Source organism: Typopeltis vanoorti, chromosome 7, assembly GCF_054136105.1.
Source record: "Typopeltis vanoorti isolate ZY-2024b chromosome 7, IOZ_Tvanoo_1.0, whole genome shotgun sequence".
Lineage (NCBI taxonomy): Eukaryota > Metazoa > Arthropoda > Arachnida > Uropygi > Thelyphonidae > Typopeltis > Typopeltis vanoorti.
Genome location: NC_143555.1, coordinates 121,828,550 through 121,845,674, shown reverse-complemented (window position 1 = coordinate 121,845,674; position 17,125 = coordinate 121,828,550). Strand labels below are relative to the sequence as shown.

The 17,125-nt window shown below is 36.2% G+C and overlaps 1 protein-coding gene across 1 annotated transcript in view; it reads right to left on the bottom strand.

Moving 5' to 3' along the window:
* Positions 1–17,125, bottom strand: part of LOC150105008 (protein Obscurin-like) — a 790,953-nt gene that overhangs the window by 200,023 nt on the left and 573,805 nt on the right. Inside the window, exons 57-58 of the mRNA XM_090395103.1 lie at positions 14,786–15,067; positions 180–285 (exon numbers count right to left, since the gene is read on the bottom strand). Of these exons, the coding sequence (XP_090251229.1) occupies positions 180–285; positions 14,786–15,067 (388 nt within the window). The remainder of the gene's footprint in view (positions 1–179; positions 286–14,785; positions 15,068–17,125) is intronic.

The window sequence follows — 17,125 nt, the reverse complement described above, 5'->3', positions numbered from 1 at the left end:
TCTTATCTTTCTGTGTTGTCATCTATACTGTTGAAAAGTAAGTAACAATTATGAAAATTGAAATAAAGCTGGACTTAACCCTTTTAGTTATTACTGTGCTGAAACTAGACTGCTTACCTGCCCAATTCGTCTCCAATATAACCCTTTCAGTTATTGCTATGCTGAACCAGACCACTTACCTGCCCAATTCATCTCCAATATCATAAAAATCTTCAAATGGTTTTGTTCTTGGTTTAACTAAATGTGGGCGTGTATATGTGAGAAGGTCATAATCAGCTTCATTTTCTGAAATAGAAAAAAAATACAACAGTAGCTTTATTAATGTGGGATACCAGTGCTTAGTAAACAGATCAATAAATAACGAAGAACATGGTTGCTCAGCAAACATAGCAATTATTAATGTTTATAATGCAATTAGCAAAGTCTATTATTTTTTTTAGAGACATATTCAATTAAAAGCCAAACTAACAGAAAAAATATAAAGATCACAAAGGTGACAAAATGCCTTGAAAACTATTGAAAAAATGTAAAAATGAAGCAAAAGTGCCAATATTTGATTTAATGACTTCAGTTGTGCAAGAGGAGTGTATGCATGGAAGAACAATAGAGAATGTGGTGATGGCAATGAAGTGAGGTGAAAATGTAGAAGAGATGCAATGATAGTTGATATAAATGACCTGAGAGGTAGTGTGAATCATTTGTCAAGAGATTTGAGATGGGTGCTAGGGATTGTGCAGCAGAAGTGTGTGAGGGAAGATAGTGAGCATGTGTGTGTGTTGCCTTGCTATGATAATACAGAGTGGAAGGAAAGAGTGGTGATGATAAATGAGATAATACTGAGAATGTATAAGAAGAGAAGTTTGGAAACATGGAATACATTTGCTGGCTTTGTTGGCTGAGTGGTTAGCATATCCACTCTCCAGCCAAAAGTAGTAGGTTTGAATTCTGTTGTTTCAAGGATACTTGCGACATAAGACTGAATGATGTAATCACAAGAAAGATATTTATTTAACCAAATATTTCGGTCTGGAAATAGCAGACCATTCAAAATATTCCGTTTCATACTTAGTGATATAACATCACGTGGCGTGTTCTAATTTTAACGATCTATTGTTAGTATTCCAGCTTGTATTTTTTAAACTGTTCTTGTAATACCACTGATGATGGTCTTCTATTTCCAGACCGAAATATTTGGTTAAATAAATATCTTTCTTGTGATTACATGATTATATCATTCAGGTTTGAATTCTGCCAAGGGCATGGATGTTTGTGATTGTCTGTGTAAATACTAGTGGTGGTAGAAGATGGCGTTGGTGTAGTTGCAGTTTGTTGTAAAGATGAATTGAGTGGTGGAGACAGAGAGTTGTATAGTAGGTTCCCTCCCCTCGATAGGGAGGGCACCTACTAATTAGAGGATAGAAGGAATTACATTTGAATCAAGAGATGCATTAAATTTGAATACAGAAGTATGCAGGAATTTGGAAAGACTGTTGTTTTCTGGGCAAGTGAGGGTGTTAGTGCAGAGAAACCGAAATTGCATGGGGAGGAATACATCAGGTATATCCCACGTGGGGATATAGTGGCTTGAGAAATGACAGGATGTAAACTATATTACAGGACTAAGTGGGGAGTATGAAGGGTGTAATAATACCTATATGAATATCAGGAATGTACTGATTTTTCTATATACAAATGCTAGGAACATTAGGAAGAAAGGGAATGAGTTTGTGGCACTAATTCACCTCAATCTGAAAATTGTTGATATCAATAAAACCCGGTTAACTGAGGAGGATACTTTTGACAGGGATAGAAACTAAAGAGTCTAGCATATTTTGGCAGGATGAGGAATGTAAAAGGAGTGTTATTCATAGGCTTGCCAGATGTCCCATATATATAGGAATGTCCCATATTTTACGTAGATTTTGCTGTCCCGTATTGTACTTGTAGGGACAGCCTAATGTCCCATACTTTTTATGAAAATATAATTGCTTAACATATTTATAATTTTATAATTTTCAATATTCTTTTCAAATAATCCAACTTAAATTGATTTGTAAGACATAAAAACTGACAATTCAAGGAAATTAATTGTGTTTACAGTTTACTGTGGAGGCATGGCGGCGACGGTTCCTTTCATTGGTCGCTGTTTATTTAGTATAAGTATTTTATTTATAATTCTGTACAGATATATTGCATTTGCTTATTTTCAAACAGTTCTTATTTGGACATTCTGCAGTACGGTATGTGATGTTATTTCAATAATTATTGAAAAATAATATCTCACCTTTTTCGAAGGTGCGATATTTTGTTAATACATAAAATATATAATTAAAAGTAAATTAATTTTCTTTATTTAATTATACAAAGGTAAATTAAATTTTATCTCTTTCCTTAAGCCCTTAACAATGCCAAAACAAAAGTACATTTTTAACAATGATCATTTGAAAGAGGGGAATTTTATAGCAAAAAGAAAACATAATGATGAAGTTGAATGCAAAATCTGTAGACAAACGTTTAGTATTGCACATGGGGGAAGAGGATATTACACAACACATTAACACTCAGAAACACAAATTGAGCATTTCGAGTTTCATTTCCAAAAGCATTGATACTTATTTTGTAAAACAAATACCAGCAATGAAAGAACAGTTATTGCTGTTGAAATAACTGTGGCATTTCATGGCATAAAGCATCATCATTCTTTTGGTCATCCATGTCCCGTATTTGGTTTTCCAAAATCTGGCAATCCTAGTTATTCATGGTAAGAGATAAATTGTGCCCTCTCAGGGTAGAGAATCCGAGTGGGGAAATAACACTAATAGCTTTGAGAGTATACAGTGTGAAGTAGAAAAGGATAGGATATGATGTTTAGTTGAGATGCTGCTATAGACTAGGAAAATAGATGGTCATGTAGAAATTGTTTAGGAAAATTAGTTAGGCAAGTGCAAAGTGATTTCAACTACAGCAATATAAAGTGGGCACAGGAAGCAAAAGAATAGTACTAAGAGAACATGCTGCTGTTCTCTTAGTACTTAGTACAGCAGCATGTTATGGAGAGAATGTGGGGAACAAGAGATTTGGACCTGCTCATAGTATCAGAGGATCTGATTATGACTGAGATGTCATTCTTAGTCAATCAACAAATGTCAAAATGGGAAATTGGACAATGAGACTTATTTGCTGATGGTTCCACAGAGGGTTTTACTAAGGAAGAAGTGGAAGAATATTTTTAATCATTCGAGAAAGCAGCTGACATAAAGAAAATGGAAAAGTTGGTTCTTGTTGGCAATCTAAACAACAGAGAAGGAAATGAATACCAGGCATATAGAGATGTTTTGGAAAAATTTGGAGAAAGCAAAACTAATATTAATGGTAAGTACCTGATGGATTGTTCTTCAGGATATGGACTAGTCATTATTGATACCATGTTCCAGTATAAAGAAGTGCACAAATTCACATGGAGAGAAAGAGCAAGAAATAAGAAAGTCTCAATGACTAAGTTATAACAATATCTTCACATTGGTCCCAGACAAGAACATAGCAAAAAATTCCAATTTGAAATAGAAAGAGATCACCATTTAGTTTTGAGCTGAATAAAATTGAATATATTAAAAATAAATATGAAATATAGACACAATTTTACAAATATTATTCAAGAAAAATTGAAAGAAATTTAAAACAAGAACCAGAGCTTGGAGTCTTGGTGGCAGATCCTGAAAAAAACATTGACTGATTCAGCCAGAAAAGCATGTAGAGGTTGTCTGCAAGGATAGAAAAACAGAACTCCATGATAGATTCAAGAAATTAAAATTGCCATGTAAGTTAGCAAATGCCTTTGAGAACACAGAGAAAATTGTTAGAAAGCAAAGGAATGTGTAAAAGTAGTTTAACAGAAGTCATGGAAATACTATGAGAATATAGAAGATAACATGGAAGGAGCAAAAGGTTCAGGAGGCTATTAACAAAACCTTACAAATGGATGAAAGAATAGTGCAAAAGTAAGGTGACATGAAAATTGAAGATAGCTATTCTCAATGCCTGGAGTAATTACTTTGAACGACTACTATATGAAGCAAGCTGTGACAAAACAACGAAAGTAAATATTCGAGAGGAATGCAATTAGAATAAATGAGGAAGAAAAGCCATGAAATTTTATGTGGGAAAGGCAGCTGGAGTTGATGATATTCAACCAGAAATTCCTGATTATGTAGGTATAAAAGTTTTATAGTGGCTGCAATGCATCATTCAGAGGTTATGGTCAGAATGTAGAATTTCAGGTAATATGAGTAGAGCTCTCATAGTACCATCTATAAAAAGAGAAATAAAACTTATTGAAAATTATAGAAGAATTTCCCTACTAATCGGAAAAAATTTCTTACTAATCAGAAGTGAAAGCATAGTGCTAAACAGACAGCAATGGTAGGCCAGTGGAGATAGTGCAATTATAAAGACATGCATATGATTGATGCCGTATTCACAAAAAATTGCAACTCAGTGACAAAGGCAAGCCAATGAGTGTTGAAATGCTGATTCTCTTCAACTGAATTCCAAACTAACTGTAACTGCCATAACAACATTCACTATGTATTTCTTAAAGTTTTAAACTTTTTTCATGTGTGAGGTATATGCAAACTTTTTAATTTCTTTTTTCATAAAGTAAAATCAGGGGTGTAAGATATATGTGAGGGTGAGTTACATTCGAGTAAATATGGTAGTACACAACCTTATATTTCTTCACTCCAAAATGCAACATCTTGCACTTATTGATAATAAAATACAACTCCATCTCCTTTGTCAAAGTTAAAAGTCTATTCAATTGGTAGAGCCTCTGCTACTAATGGCTCAGTTAAGTAAGTTTGAGTGCGGTTAGTAGTTGGAAAGGGACCCATCGTTCGATGCGGTTGGCACACTCTCCCTCGATGAGTCTTTGGACTCCCTGGAGGTGTCAAATAATAATAATAATAATAATAAATCTTCCTGAAGGAAATTAACATCAGTGCCACTTATAATTCTTCCCAACTTTGCACCATCAGCAAACAACTGAAGATCTCCAGTCAGTCCACATGATATATCTTTTGCAAACTAGTTAAACAGCAGGGGCCCATGAACACAACCCTGGGGTATGCCACTAATTACCCTCCTTTTTTGAGACACTGCTTCATCATACACATCCTGTTTGTATCATTCAGAGAGCCAATCTCTGATCCATCTAACCAATATACTATATATTCCCATACTCTGTAGCTTGTATATCAACTTATAATGTGGTAATCTATCAAACACTTTTGCACAATCAAAGAATATCAATGTATATGATTTTCACTTATCTAACATACCTATTACCTTATCATAAAATGCAAGTATATTGCTAAAACAGAACCTGCCTTTTACAAATCCATGTTGACCATCATAAAGAATGTTATATCCATCAACCAATCCTATATTCTATTCCTTACCAATCTCTCCAACACCTTGACCACAACTGCAGTTATACAGACTGGTCTATAATTGGAAACTTCTGTCCTTGAACTATGCTTGTGGAGTAGTAATATTTTACCTTCTTTCCACACCTTAGGAATCCTACCCATTGCAAGACTTTCATTAAATAACCATGTCAAGGGCAGCCACAGCCTTATTAATATCTAACCCAACCAACACCTGATACACCTCTGATTCTTTCACTTCCGATTCTCCTAATACTCGCCTCTCTTCTGTATATTGCATGGCATCATTTACATCAGTATGATATATGCTGATAAAGTACACATTCAATAATTCCACTATATCCCTTGCAGCTATTAATCTGCTGTCACGACTATCCACCAGTGTCAACCTGCTATAATTATTCTTTCTCTTGCTTGCCATATAGTGGAAAAATTCCCTTGGCTTGACCAGCCAATTTCCTCTCACTCTCATACTGCACCTTTTCTTTCTTTACCATGCTCATCGCCTTTCTAGCCTGCACTTTATACTCTTCATGGATCCGATCACCACCAACTGTCTTGTACCTCATACATAGCATTTTATTTACCAGAACAGCTTGCTTGATTTCACTGTTCATCCATTTCACTCCTACTCTATTTACTTGCTTAACCCTTGGTATGCAATATGTTGCATGCCATCATTTACACCAGCATGATAGATGCTGATAAAGTGCTCATTCAATAATTCCAATATATCCTTTGCAGCTGTTATTCTGTTGCATGACAGAGTTCAAGATTAGTACTATCAACATAAGAAGCATCAACGGAAAAGAAACTGAACTGGTAGCAGAACTGGATAAGTACTAGATTGACATGATAGGTGTGACTGAAACTAAGAAGACAGGGTTAAATCTTCTAAGCAACAAATACAAAGAGTTATATTCAGACAACAATCAAAGAAAAGAGGGAGTAGCTATAGTATTATTCAACACTAAATATGAAGATTATCTTCTTGAATGGCAAGGAATATCAAGTAGAGTGATATGGGCAAATATCAGAATTGGGAACTGGACAATCGGACTTATTTGTGCTTATGGTCCTAGAAAAGGTTCTACAAAGGAAGAAATAGAGGAATTTTTTTAGGCAGCTGGCTCAAATTCACATAGAGAGAGGATTCACGAAATAAGAAAAGTCTCGTTGACTGTTATTGTCGATAATGATGTTTTCTCACTGATTCATGACACGAATATACAGAGGATTTGAAATAGGAAGTGCACCATTTAGTGTTGAGCAGGATAAAATTGGACATCATATTGAAAAGAAGAGTCTGTAAGAAACTTTTGATAGATCGAAGTTGAACACTATCACTTGTGAACTGTAGGCTCGAATATTATTATTATTATTATTCCTGACACCTCCAAGGAGTCTGAAGACTCATCGCAGGAGGACACCTACAACTGTCTCAACCACTACACCAAACCTCTACTACGAATCATCTCCATCAACGCCATCTACCGCCCACCTCCACCACAACTAGTATTCTATGTCTGTAAATTGCATATGTTCTGAAGGGCCGATTTGTCTGTATGCGGGATGAAAAACCCGAGTTTCAGGGAGAAAAAACCCTGCTACCTCCTTATGAGATCGGCTAACTCACCTTCGATTGAAAATTGTCCAGATAAAGATTCCTCCCGTCGCGACAAGAATCGAACTTAGGCCTATTCCAGTCGAAGGGCACAATGTACACAAATACACAAACATTATTCAAGAAAAACTTGAAAGCATTTGGACCTTGGAGATACAGTAGCAAATCCTAAAGAAAACATTAATTGATTCTGTGAGAGAGGCATGTGGTGAAGTAATCTGCAAGGATAGAAAAATCAGAACTCCATGATCTCAGAAAGATCCCAGAACTCAGAAAGATAAAGAGGCAGTGAAGGAAAAGAAGAAAGCATATCGAAAGTTCCTGGCAAGTGAATGAGCTTGCTTACTTGAGAAACAGAGAATACTAAACAAACGCCAGCCTGGTTGGCCGAGTGGTTAACATATTCGCTCTTCAGCCAAAAGACTGTGGGTTCGAATCCTGCCATGGGTATGGATGTTTGTGATTGTCTGTGAAAATAGTAGTAGTAGTGATGGTGGTGGTAGATGGCATTGGTGTAGATGATGAGAGTAGTTACAGTTTGTGGGGAATGAAGAGTTGTAGAGTAGGTGCCCTCCCTTGAAGAGTCTTTGGACTCATTGGAGGTGTTACGTAATAATAATAATAACACAGAGAAAAATGTAAGAAACCAAAGTAATATATTAAACTAGCTAAACAAAAGTTATGGGGAGACTTTAGTAAGAACATACAAAATAAATGCTTAAGAGTGCTTAAAGGTCATAATTGTATAACTGACAGGAGACCTCCACATAGCCTTTAAAGAATACAGAGAACTGAACAGGGCTTCTGACCTAATCTCCAATTCTCAACTTCTTGTAGTGAACCCTGTTAGATACCTAACAGGGTTCACTACAGGGTTCTTGTAGTGAACCCTGTTAGGTATCTACAGGGATACTGAACGAATGAGGATAGGCTGGAATATTGGAATTTAGCCAACCAAATTGTATTCTTATTAGCTTAAACCATAGTGTAAAATGACGCTACAACATGACAGAATTTCATGCTGGCTGGGGCATCTCCCGGTTAAACAAGGTCCTTAGTATTTTTGCCAGGGAACTAAGGTGAACAGCGAAAAGTCAGCTACTGGAACAAATCCTGAAACACATCTCAACTAAACATCAGTAGAGTTCAAGATCGCTACTATCAACATAAGAAGCCTGAATGGCAAAGGACATGGAAATAGCAGAAGAATTGGATAAGTACCAGATCGTCATAATAGGTATGACTGATACAAAAAAACAAAAAAAACTGGTGAAATCTTTCTAAGCAATAAATACAAAATATTATATTCAGGCAATAACAATCAGGGAAAAAGAGTAGATATTGCATCTACATCATCAAATTCCTGACATGTACCCTCAATGGGTGTACAGGATATTACGATAGTACTAACTTCCTATCAACAATTTCCCTCCAAATCAATCTGATATCTGTCAAGACTTCAAAATTATCAGATTTTATATGTCTGTCTTCAAAGGCACTTTTTACTGTATCAATCCACTAATATCTTGGTCTTCCTCTGGGTCTTTTTTCCTACCAACCTGGCAGAGAAAACTTGTTTTATTATTTATTATTATTATTATTATTGACACCTCTAAGGAGTCTGAAGACTCATCGCAGGAGGACACCTACCATACAACTGTCTCCATCACTGCACTGAATCACTACTACCAATCAACCCCATCAATGCCATCTACCACTCACCACCATAACTAGTATTTTTTGTCTGTAAATTGCATGTGTTCTGAAGGGCCGATTTGTCTGTATGCGGGATGAAAAACCCGAGTTTCTGGGAGAAAAAACCCCTACTACCTCCGTATGAGATCGGCTAACTCACCTTTGATTGAAAAAGTCCATATAAAGATTCCTACTGTCACAACAAGAATCAAACTTAGGCCTATTCCAATCGAAGGGCGTAATGTACCATCGTTCTTCCAGTTCAGAAGGTCTAGGCAGAGGGACATATTCCAAATGATTGAAGTACCATAAATAAAAAGGGAAATAAAACTGAATGTAAGAATACATACATCTTCAAGGCCCACTCTTCTTAATTGGGTTGTGGGGACAAAAGCTGCAAGAGGAACTTCCAATGGTCACGATCCTCTGCCACCAAGCTCAGGTGTTCTGGTGGGATTCCCAAACGTGTCCACCCAAGGTTTTGGATATAATCTATCCAGCGAGTCCTTAGCCTTCCACGTGGCCTCCCACCCTCTGGCTTGGCAAAGAGGGCCTGCTGAGGGAGCCTCTCTTGTGGCATTCTGACCAGGTGCCCATACTAGCATAACTGTGATCTCTCAACACGGAGAAGCAGCAGTTGAGTATTGAGGGTTTCCCGAATTGCAGAGCTTCTGACTCTGTCGAGTTTTGTCAGCCCCCACAACCCCTCGAAGGAACCTCATTTCAGCCGCTTGGATTTGTGTCCACATTCTTTTGGTCATTACCCAACTCTCATGACCATAGGTGAGGATGGGGACATAGACTGTATTGAAGACAGCCAGCTTTGCCTTCTGGCTTAACTCCCGCTTCAATACTACTGAACGGCCAAGCTCCCGCAATATTGAGCTTGCTAAGCCAATTCGAGTATCTAGCTCTACATCCCATTTTCCATCATTCATGAATATGGACCCAAGGTATTTAAACTTCTCCACCTGTCTCATTGGGACTCCACTTACATTTAGAGTGCACTGGGATGGTTGTCTTGAGACCACAAATGTTTCAGTTTTGGCCACACTGATCTTCATTCCAGCATCTGCACAAACAGCTACAAACCTATCCAGGGTCGCTGGAGGTCATCTGTGGAAGAACTAAGCAGAACTAAGTCATCTGCAAAAAGCAGACGTCCAATGTTACATTTTCCAATTCTGACACACTCACTGCCTCGGCTGTGCCTATCAATCCAGTCCATAAATATTATGAAAAGGAGAGGTGACAGAACACACCCTTGGCGGAGGCCAACGGAGACTGTGAAAGGTTCAGACTTTGTGCTGTTTACCCTGACACAAAACTCTGGACATTCATACAGGGACTTGATGGCAGCTAATAGTTGACCATCCACTCCATACTCCTGTACTACTTGCCAAAGCTTATCCTGAGGAACCCGGTCATATGCCTTCTCCAAGTCCACAAAACATGTGTAGATATTCTTGGCATATTCCCAAGATTTCTCAAAGACTTGCCTTAAAGTAAAGATTTGGTCAGTTGTGCTTCTACAAGGACGAAAGCCACATTGTTCTTCCTGGAACTTTGACTCAACTATGCTCCTGCACTGTCTTTCCAAGCACTTAGCATACACTTTCCTAGGCAGGCTGAGCAGAGAGATGCCACGATAGTTACTGCAATCCTGAATGTAATAAATAGTTACTGAATGTAAGAATTAGAGAGGTAGTTCCCTATTTAGTGTTCCTCATAAGATTTATGCAAGTATATTTGACAAATAGTTGAGAAGGATTATGGAAAGGAAGCTTGGTGAAGAACAAGTTGGATTCAAGCCAGATAGAAGCTGTCAGTATCAGGTTTTAACTTTACGACAAAACGCTGAGAAATCTTGGGAGTATACAAATTGCCATGATAAGAGCTGTTCAAAATGCTCCAGTTATATGGTGTCAATGGGGCATTATATCAGGCAATACTTAGTCTTTATTTGAGTTGTAAGTCAGTAGTTAGAATATAAGGAACTACAGAAAGATGGTTTGATGTTAAATCTGGTGTCAGACAAGGATGAACATTATTCCCTCTGTTATTCATTATTTATATGGATCACACTATGAAGGAAAGTGGTATTAAACCTGATATCAAAATTGGAGATGTTAATCTCAGCTCTTTACTTTATGCAGATGATGATGTACGTTTAAATAAATCAAGTACAAGTCTGCAAGATTCCCTGACTAAATTGAATAACTACTGTAATAAATTTGGTAATTCAATCAGCAATAACAAGACAAAAACAATGAAAATAGGCAGAAATATTGAAAATATCAACTGTATTCTAAATGGTAAACCTATAGAACAAGTAAAACATTTCAGCTGCTGAGGCACAATTTTTAGTGAAAATGGTAAATTAAATATGGAAGATAACAGAATCAACAAAGCCAGTATGGCAGCAAGTCAACTGAAAAAAGTTTTATGGAATAAGAGAGAAATTAGTCAAAACACTAAATTAGCTATATACAAGACAGTGTTCAAACAAAGTTTAACATATGGATCTGAGCTGGGTTAGAAATAAAACACTTGAGTAAAGACTAGAGACCAGATATGATAGTCCTGAGAAAGATTAGGGGCATGAATGGATAGCACCAATGGCAATATCTTATTAAATACAAGGATATTAGGAAAAAAGAACTTAACATTGTTAGCATCCAGGAATGCATTAGCAGAGCTAATCTTAGGTGGTATGGTCACTTAAACAGAATGGGAGAGGAAAGATTAGCAAACAAGTGTCCTCTGTCAGGTTGGCAGGAAAAAGACCCAGAGGAAAACCAAGATATAGGTAGATTGATACAGTAAAAAGTGCCTTAGAAGACAAAAATATAAGATGTGATAATGTTGGAGTCTTGACAGATAACAGATTGATTTGGAGGAAAATTGTTGACAGGAATTTAGTAATGATGTAAGTTTTTCATCTAGTACTATTATAATATCATGTACACTCCTTGAGTGTATGTCAGGAATTTGGTGATAATGATCATACAAAGTAAATATCAAGAAGTTTGCCAAATATTCTGGAGGCTTTTGAAAACCAGGGGCGAATGCTGGTCTTGAAATTTACACTTGCTCTTGTTATCATTCAGAGAGTGAGAAGTGTGATTGAAGTCTGATTAGCAGAATAATGAATTACTGACCATTTAAAACTATATATTTAGAAATTTATGTACATTTAATCATACAAATACAACATTTATTTTACAAATGATATTCTATCTTTTCCAATTTAGCTACTTGAACACAAATTCTACCCTATGGTTCTTCTTTATGAATTGGTCAATAACATCGTCATAAAAAGTTGGTTGTAACTTAATTTTCCTAAGCAACACGCACACTTGTAAAGGCTGGCTGAAGCTCACTGGCTAGAGCTACATTGACTGCATATGGCCTGTGTTTAAGCACAGGAGTGAGATGACATGAAATGGCTATGCACACTCATGGAATCACAGTGCTGCTGCAAGGACCTGGAAGCTCCTACAACCAAGCAAGCCAAGGTAGCTCTGACTAGACGAGCAAGCATCGGCCTTTGATACACAGTGTAAAGCTCAATTATTGCCTTGCAAGCTTAAGACATCTTCTGTCTGCAAAAATAAAGCCTAAGTGGAATGCTTATAAATGCATGCATTTATTAATAAATAAATATTACTTCTTTCTCAATTAATGAGTTTGCACAGCAAGCATGGAGAAATCACCCCTGTTGAAAATGCTTAGAAATGGAGGAAAAGTACTGTAAAATTAATCAGAGATGATAAAGGTGACATTAAAACTGAGCATAAAGATATTCTAGATGTCTGGAGCAATTTAAGACTGATAAATGAAACAAGCATTGTTGGCACGCCATTTGAAAACTCCAAACAGGAATGCAGTCACCAGTACATTTCCTTACTTGAAGTAGGAAAAGTCATCAAAAATGTGAAATATGGAAAGACATCTGGAGTAGATGAAATTTGGCTAGAAATGCTGAATAATGAAGGTATAAAAGTTTTTCAGTGTGTGCTTTGCATAATTCAAAAGGGCTGGTCAAAGGGTTTGGAGCAGAGCTGTCATCTATAAAAAAGGAAATAAAACTGAATGGGAGAATTACAGAGGTATTTCCCTGCTGAGTGTTTGTGGTAAGATTAATGCAAGTATGCTTGAGAATCAGCTGAGAAAAATTGTAGAAGGGAAGCTTGATGAAGTACAAGCTGGACTTATATCAAATAGCAGTTGTCAGGATCAGATTTTCACTTTAAGACAAATAGTTGAGGAATCTAGGAAATATAACAAGGATTTGTATTAAGTTTTGTTTATATGGAAAAGGAATATAAAGGCATATGACAAGGTGCCAAGAGGAAAGCTCTTCAACACACTACAGTTATATGGTATATATCAAGCAATGTCTAGTCTCTATTTAAGGTGTAAGTCAGGAGTTAAAATTGAAAGGAGTAGAGGAACATGGTTTGATATAAAATTCTGTGTGCAACCAAGGATGTACATTATCTCCACTGTTATTCATTATCTGTATGGATCACATTATTGAAGGAAAGTGGTATTAAATCTGATATCAAAATTGGTGATGTTTACTTTATGCAGATAATGTTACATTTCTGAATAAATCCAGTACAAGTCTGCAAGATTCTTACTAAATTGAATTTCAGCAATAAAAAAGACAAAGATAATGAAAATAGACAGAAATATTGAAAATATCAACTGTATTCTAAATGGCGAACCTATAGAACAAGTAAAACATTTCAGCTATTTAGGCACAATCTTTAGTGAAGATGGCAAATTAAATATGGAAATAGACAACAGAATTAGTAAAGCTGGAATGGTAGGAAGTCAGCTGAATAAATTTATATGGAATAAGAAAGAAATTAGCCAAAACTAAATTAGATGTATACAAGACAGCTAATTTAGTCTTTTCAAACCAATTTTAACAGATGGCAGTATCACATTAAAAATAGGAGATTAGGAAAGAGGCCTCGTTGGCCAAGTGGTTAGCATATCTGCTCTCCAGCCAAAAGGCTGCGGGTTCGAATCCTGTCGTGGGCATGGATGTTTGTGATTCTATCTGAAAATGCTAGTAGTGGTAGTCGGTGGTAAATGGCATTGTGATGGCATAGATGACAAAGGTAGTTGCGGTTGGTGGAGTAGTGGAGATGGACAGTTGTAGAGTAGGTGCCCTCCCTTGATGAGTCTTTGTACTCCCTGGAGGTGTTATGTAATAATAATAATAATTTTTTTTTTTTTGTTAGCATTCAGGAATGTGTTAGTAGAGCTAACCTCAGATGGTGGTCTCTTTAACAGAATGGGAGAGGAAAGATTAGCAAAACCAGCATTCTTTGCCAGGTTGGCAGGAAAAAGACCCAGGGGAAGATCAAGATGGAAAGAGGATTGATAGATGGATTGATACAGTAAAAAGTTTCTTAAAAGACAGAAATATAAGATCTGATAATATTGGAATCTTGATAGATAACAGATTAATTTGGAGGTAAATGACTGATTGGAAGTTATTAATGGTGTAACTTTTTTTTTTATAGTACTGTTATAATTATCCTGTATACCTTGAGGATATATATATCAGGAATTTGTTGATGATGATGATGAATTATAAAAATTGTTATTTGAAAAATGGAAGTAAATTGTATTAATAAAATAAGTTATCACAAATGTGATGACTATATTCAATCATCTCTCTCTCTCTTTTTTTTTTTTTTTAAATTTGGCTAACAGTAATGTTTCAAACCTTATTTTCTTTTTTCTGTTCTTTTTATTTTTATTGATAAGTGATATTTTTCCTTTGATAATCAAGTATGTATTTTTTTAAAAATAATTTTAGCAATGTCTGTTTATATTTCATTAAAAAAAAGCAAGTGGTCATTCGTTGTTGCTTCTCCCTACCATTTTCAATCGTTTTTCTCTCACTGTGTATACATTAATGCTGTTTGTGACAAACACAAGTATTTTCTGTAATGAATAAAATAAATTTAAAATAAATCTTATCAAAAGTCTGTCATACCTTCTACATTTAGCATTGCAGAAGAAGATGCAGTTCCAGCTATATTTGTTGCAGTACATGAATAAAGTCCTCCATCTCTTGTAATAGTTCCACTAATAAAAAATATACATTTATCTGGCTCTTCCCACAATAGCTTAATTCGATCAGTGTCATAAAGTGGATGCCAGTCTTTAAACCATTTAATTTTAGGATATGGCACACCTTTAACACAGCACTCCATTCTTCCACTACGCCTTACCATAACTTCTGTTTCATCTAGCCGTTGGGTAAAGACAGGAAATTCTATCAAAATATAAAATTTAAAAAAAATATGTCAATTACAATATAAACTAAGATTCAAATTTAATCAATACTGTTTTAATCTACAGAGAAGAAAACAAACTAAACAGCCTCATTTGAAATAAAAAAGAAAGTATAATAAATTATTATTATTATTACCCCCAAGACCTCAGGGAGTCAACGACTCATCTGGGAGATCTCTTTATCACACACACACACACACACACAGCTCATCATACAGTGTCTTAAACACACTCAAACTCCTTGCAGACACCACACTCTCAGGCAAGGCATTCCAATCATTTACAACTCTGCACGAAAAAACTTGCCTCTCACTCCCCTATTCACACCCTCTTTACACAGTTTCCAGGGATGACCTCTGGTTCTCCCCTGATCTCCCACTATTTTCTGTAGAACTACTCCAACATTGATCCTATAACAACCCCTTACCAACTTGTAAGTCTCTATCATATCTCCCCTCTTCCTCCTGCCCACCAGACTCTGCAAATTACATCTTCTCAATCTTTCCTCATACTCAACATTCCAGAGGTCAGAAACTACCTTAGTCAGTTGCCTTTGGACCCTTTCCAACATCTCTTCATCCTTCTGAAAATATGGTGAGCAAATCTGGGTATTAGTTATTACCATATTAGGTATTAGGATCTGGGTACCAAATCTATTAGTATTTTATAACCAAGAAGAAAAGTAACATCCACCTTTGATACTTAAAAAGGTTTCAAAGGCAAACAAGAGTTAACTTTTGAGAATGAAGCCATCATGATAGTTGCGTTGTTATCACACTACTTAAAAGATAAACTGTCCCAGCAGCCTGCATGTTTGCTTTTTTATTATTATTATTGATTAAAGGTTTCACTGTCCTGAGAGCTGTTTTGTAAGGAAGGTACTGACTCTTTTCAGAATTATGGGATCTCGATTATTATTATTATAATTAACTTCTGACCTCCATGGAGTCAAAAGACTCATTGAGAGCAGTCCGTACTCTCTCATGCAGAAAGGTCATCAAACCGAGTTTGATGCACAGTTTCTGTACTAACTATACTCTCAGGAAATGTATTCCCCTCACCAATCACTCTCAAATGCAAAGAACCAGTTTCTCACTCCCCTGCTCACTCTCCCCCTATACAGCTTCCATGGATGGCCTCTTGTTCTTCCCTCTACTCTATAAAAAAAATCTCCTCCACATTAAATTGGTTACAACTGCTCACCAACTTGTATATATATTACCCAATCATATCCCCCTCCTTTTTTCTAATAAGAAGGCTCTGCAACTTCATCATCAAATTCCTGCCATGTACCCTCAAGGGGTGTACAGGATATGATAGTACTACATGAAAAAAATTACATCATTACTAACTTCCTATCTACAATTTTCCTCCAAATCAGTCTGTTACTTGTCAAGACTCCAACATTATCAGATCTTATATTTCTATCGTCTAAGGCACTTTGTATCAATCCACCTACTTATAACTGACATTCCATAGAGATGATAATGACTTGGTAAACTGTCTCTGCACTCTCTCCAATACATCCTCATGAAATCTAGATGACCAAATCTGCATACAGTGCTGCATATATGGCTTGATTAAAGCATTATACAAAGGAACCATAACGTCTTTGCTTCTGCATGTCAATGTCCTCCTAATTATCACCATAATCTGTTGTGATGTTATCACTGTTTTAGCAATGTGATCCCTAAACTTCAAGTCTCTAACTACCATTCATTCTCAGCTCTCTCATCCCTTCCATCTCCTTCAAAATTTCTTCTTTAATTGTATACAATGTATCCCAAATGTGCTTACCAAATTTCAGGCCTTGCATTCTGCTGCATAAAATGGATAGCTCCATTCACTTGCCCACTCACACAGTCTATTGACTTCCTCGGACAAGGTTACAACATATGCTCTATTATTACTCAAAGTCTTTCCCATTATAGCATCATCAGCAAACAGCTGCACATCTACAGATAATCCACTTACAAAATCATTTAATACAAAACAAAACACTACCAAAACAGATCTCTGTGGCTCTCCACTAGTTAAC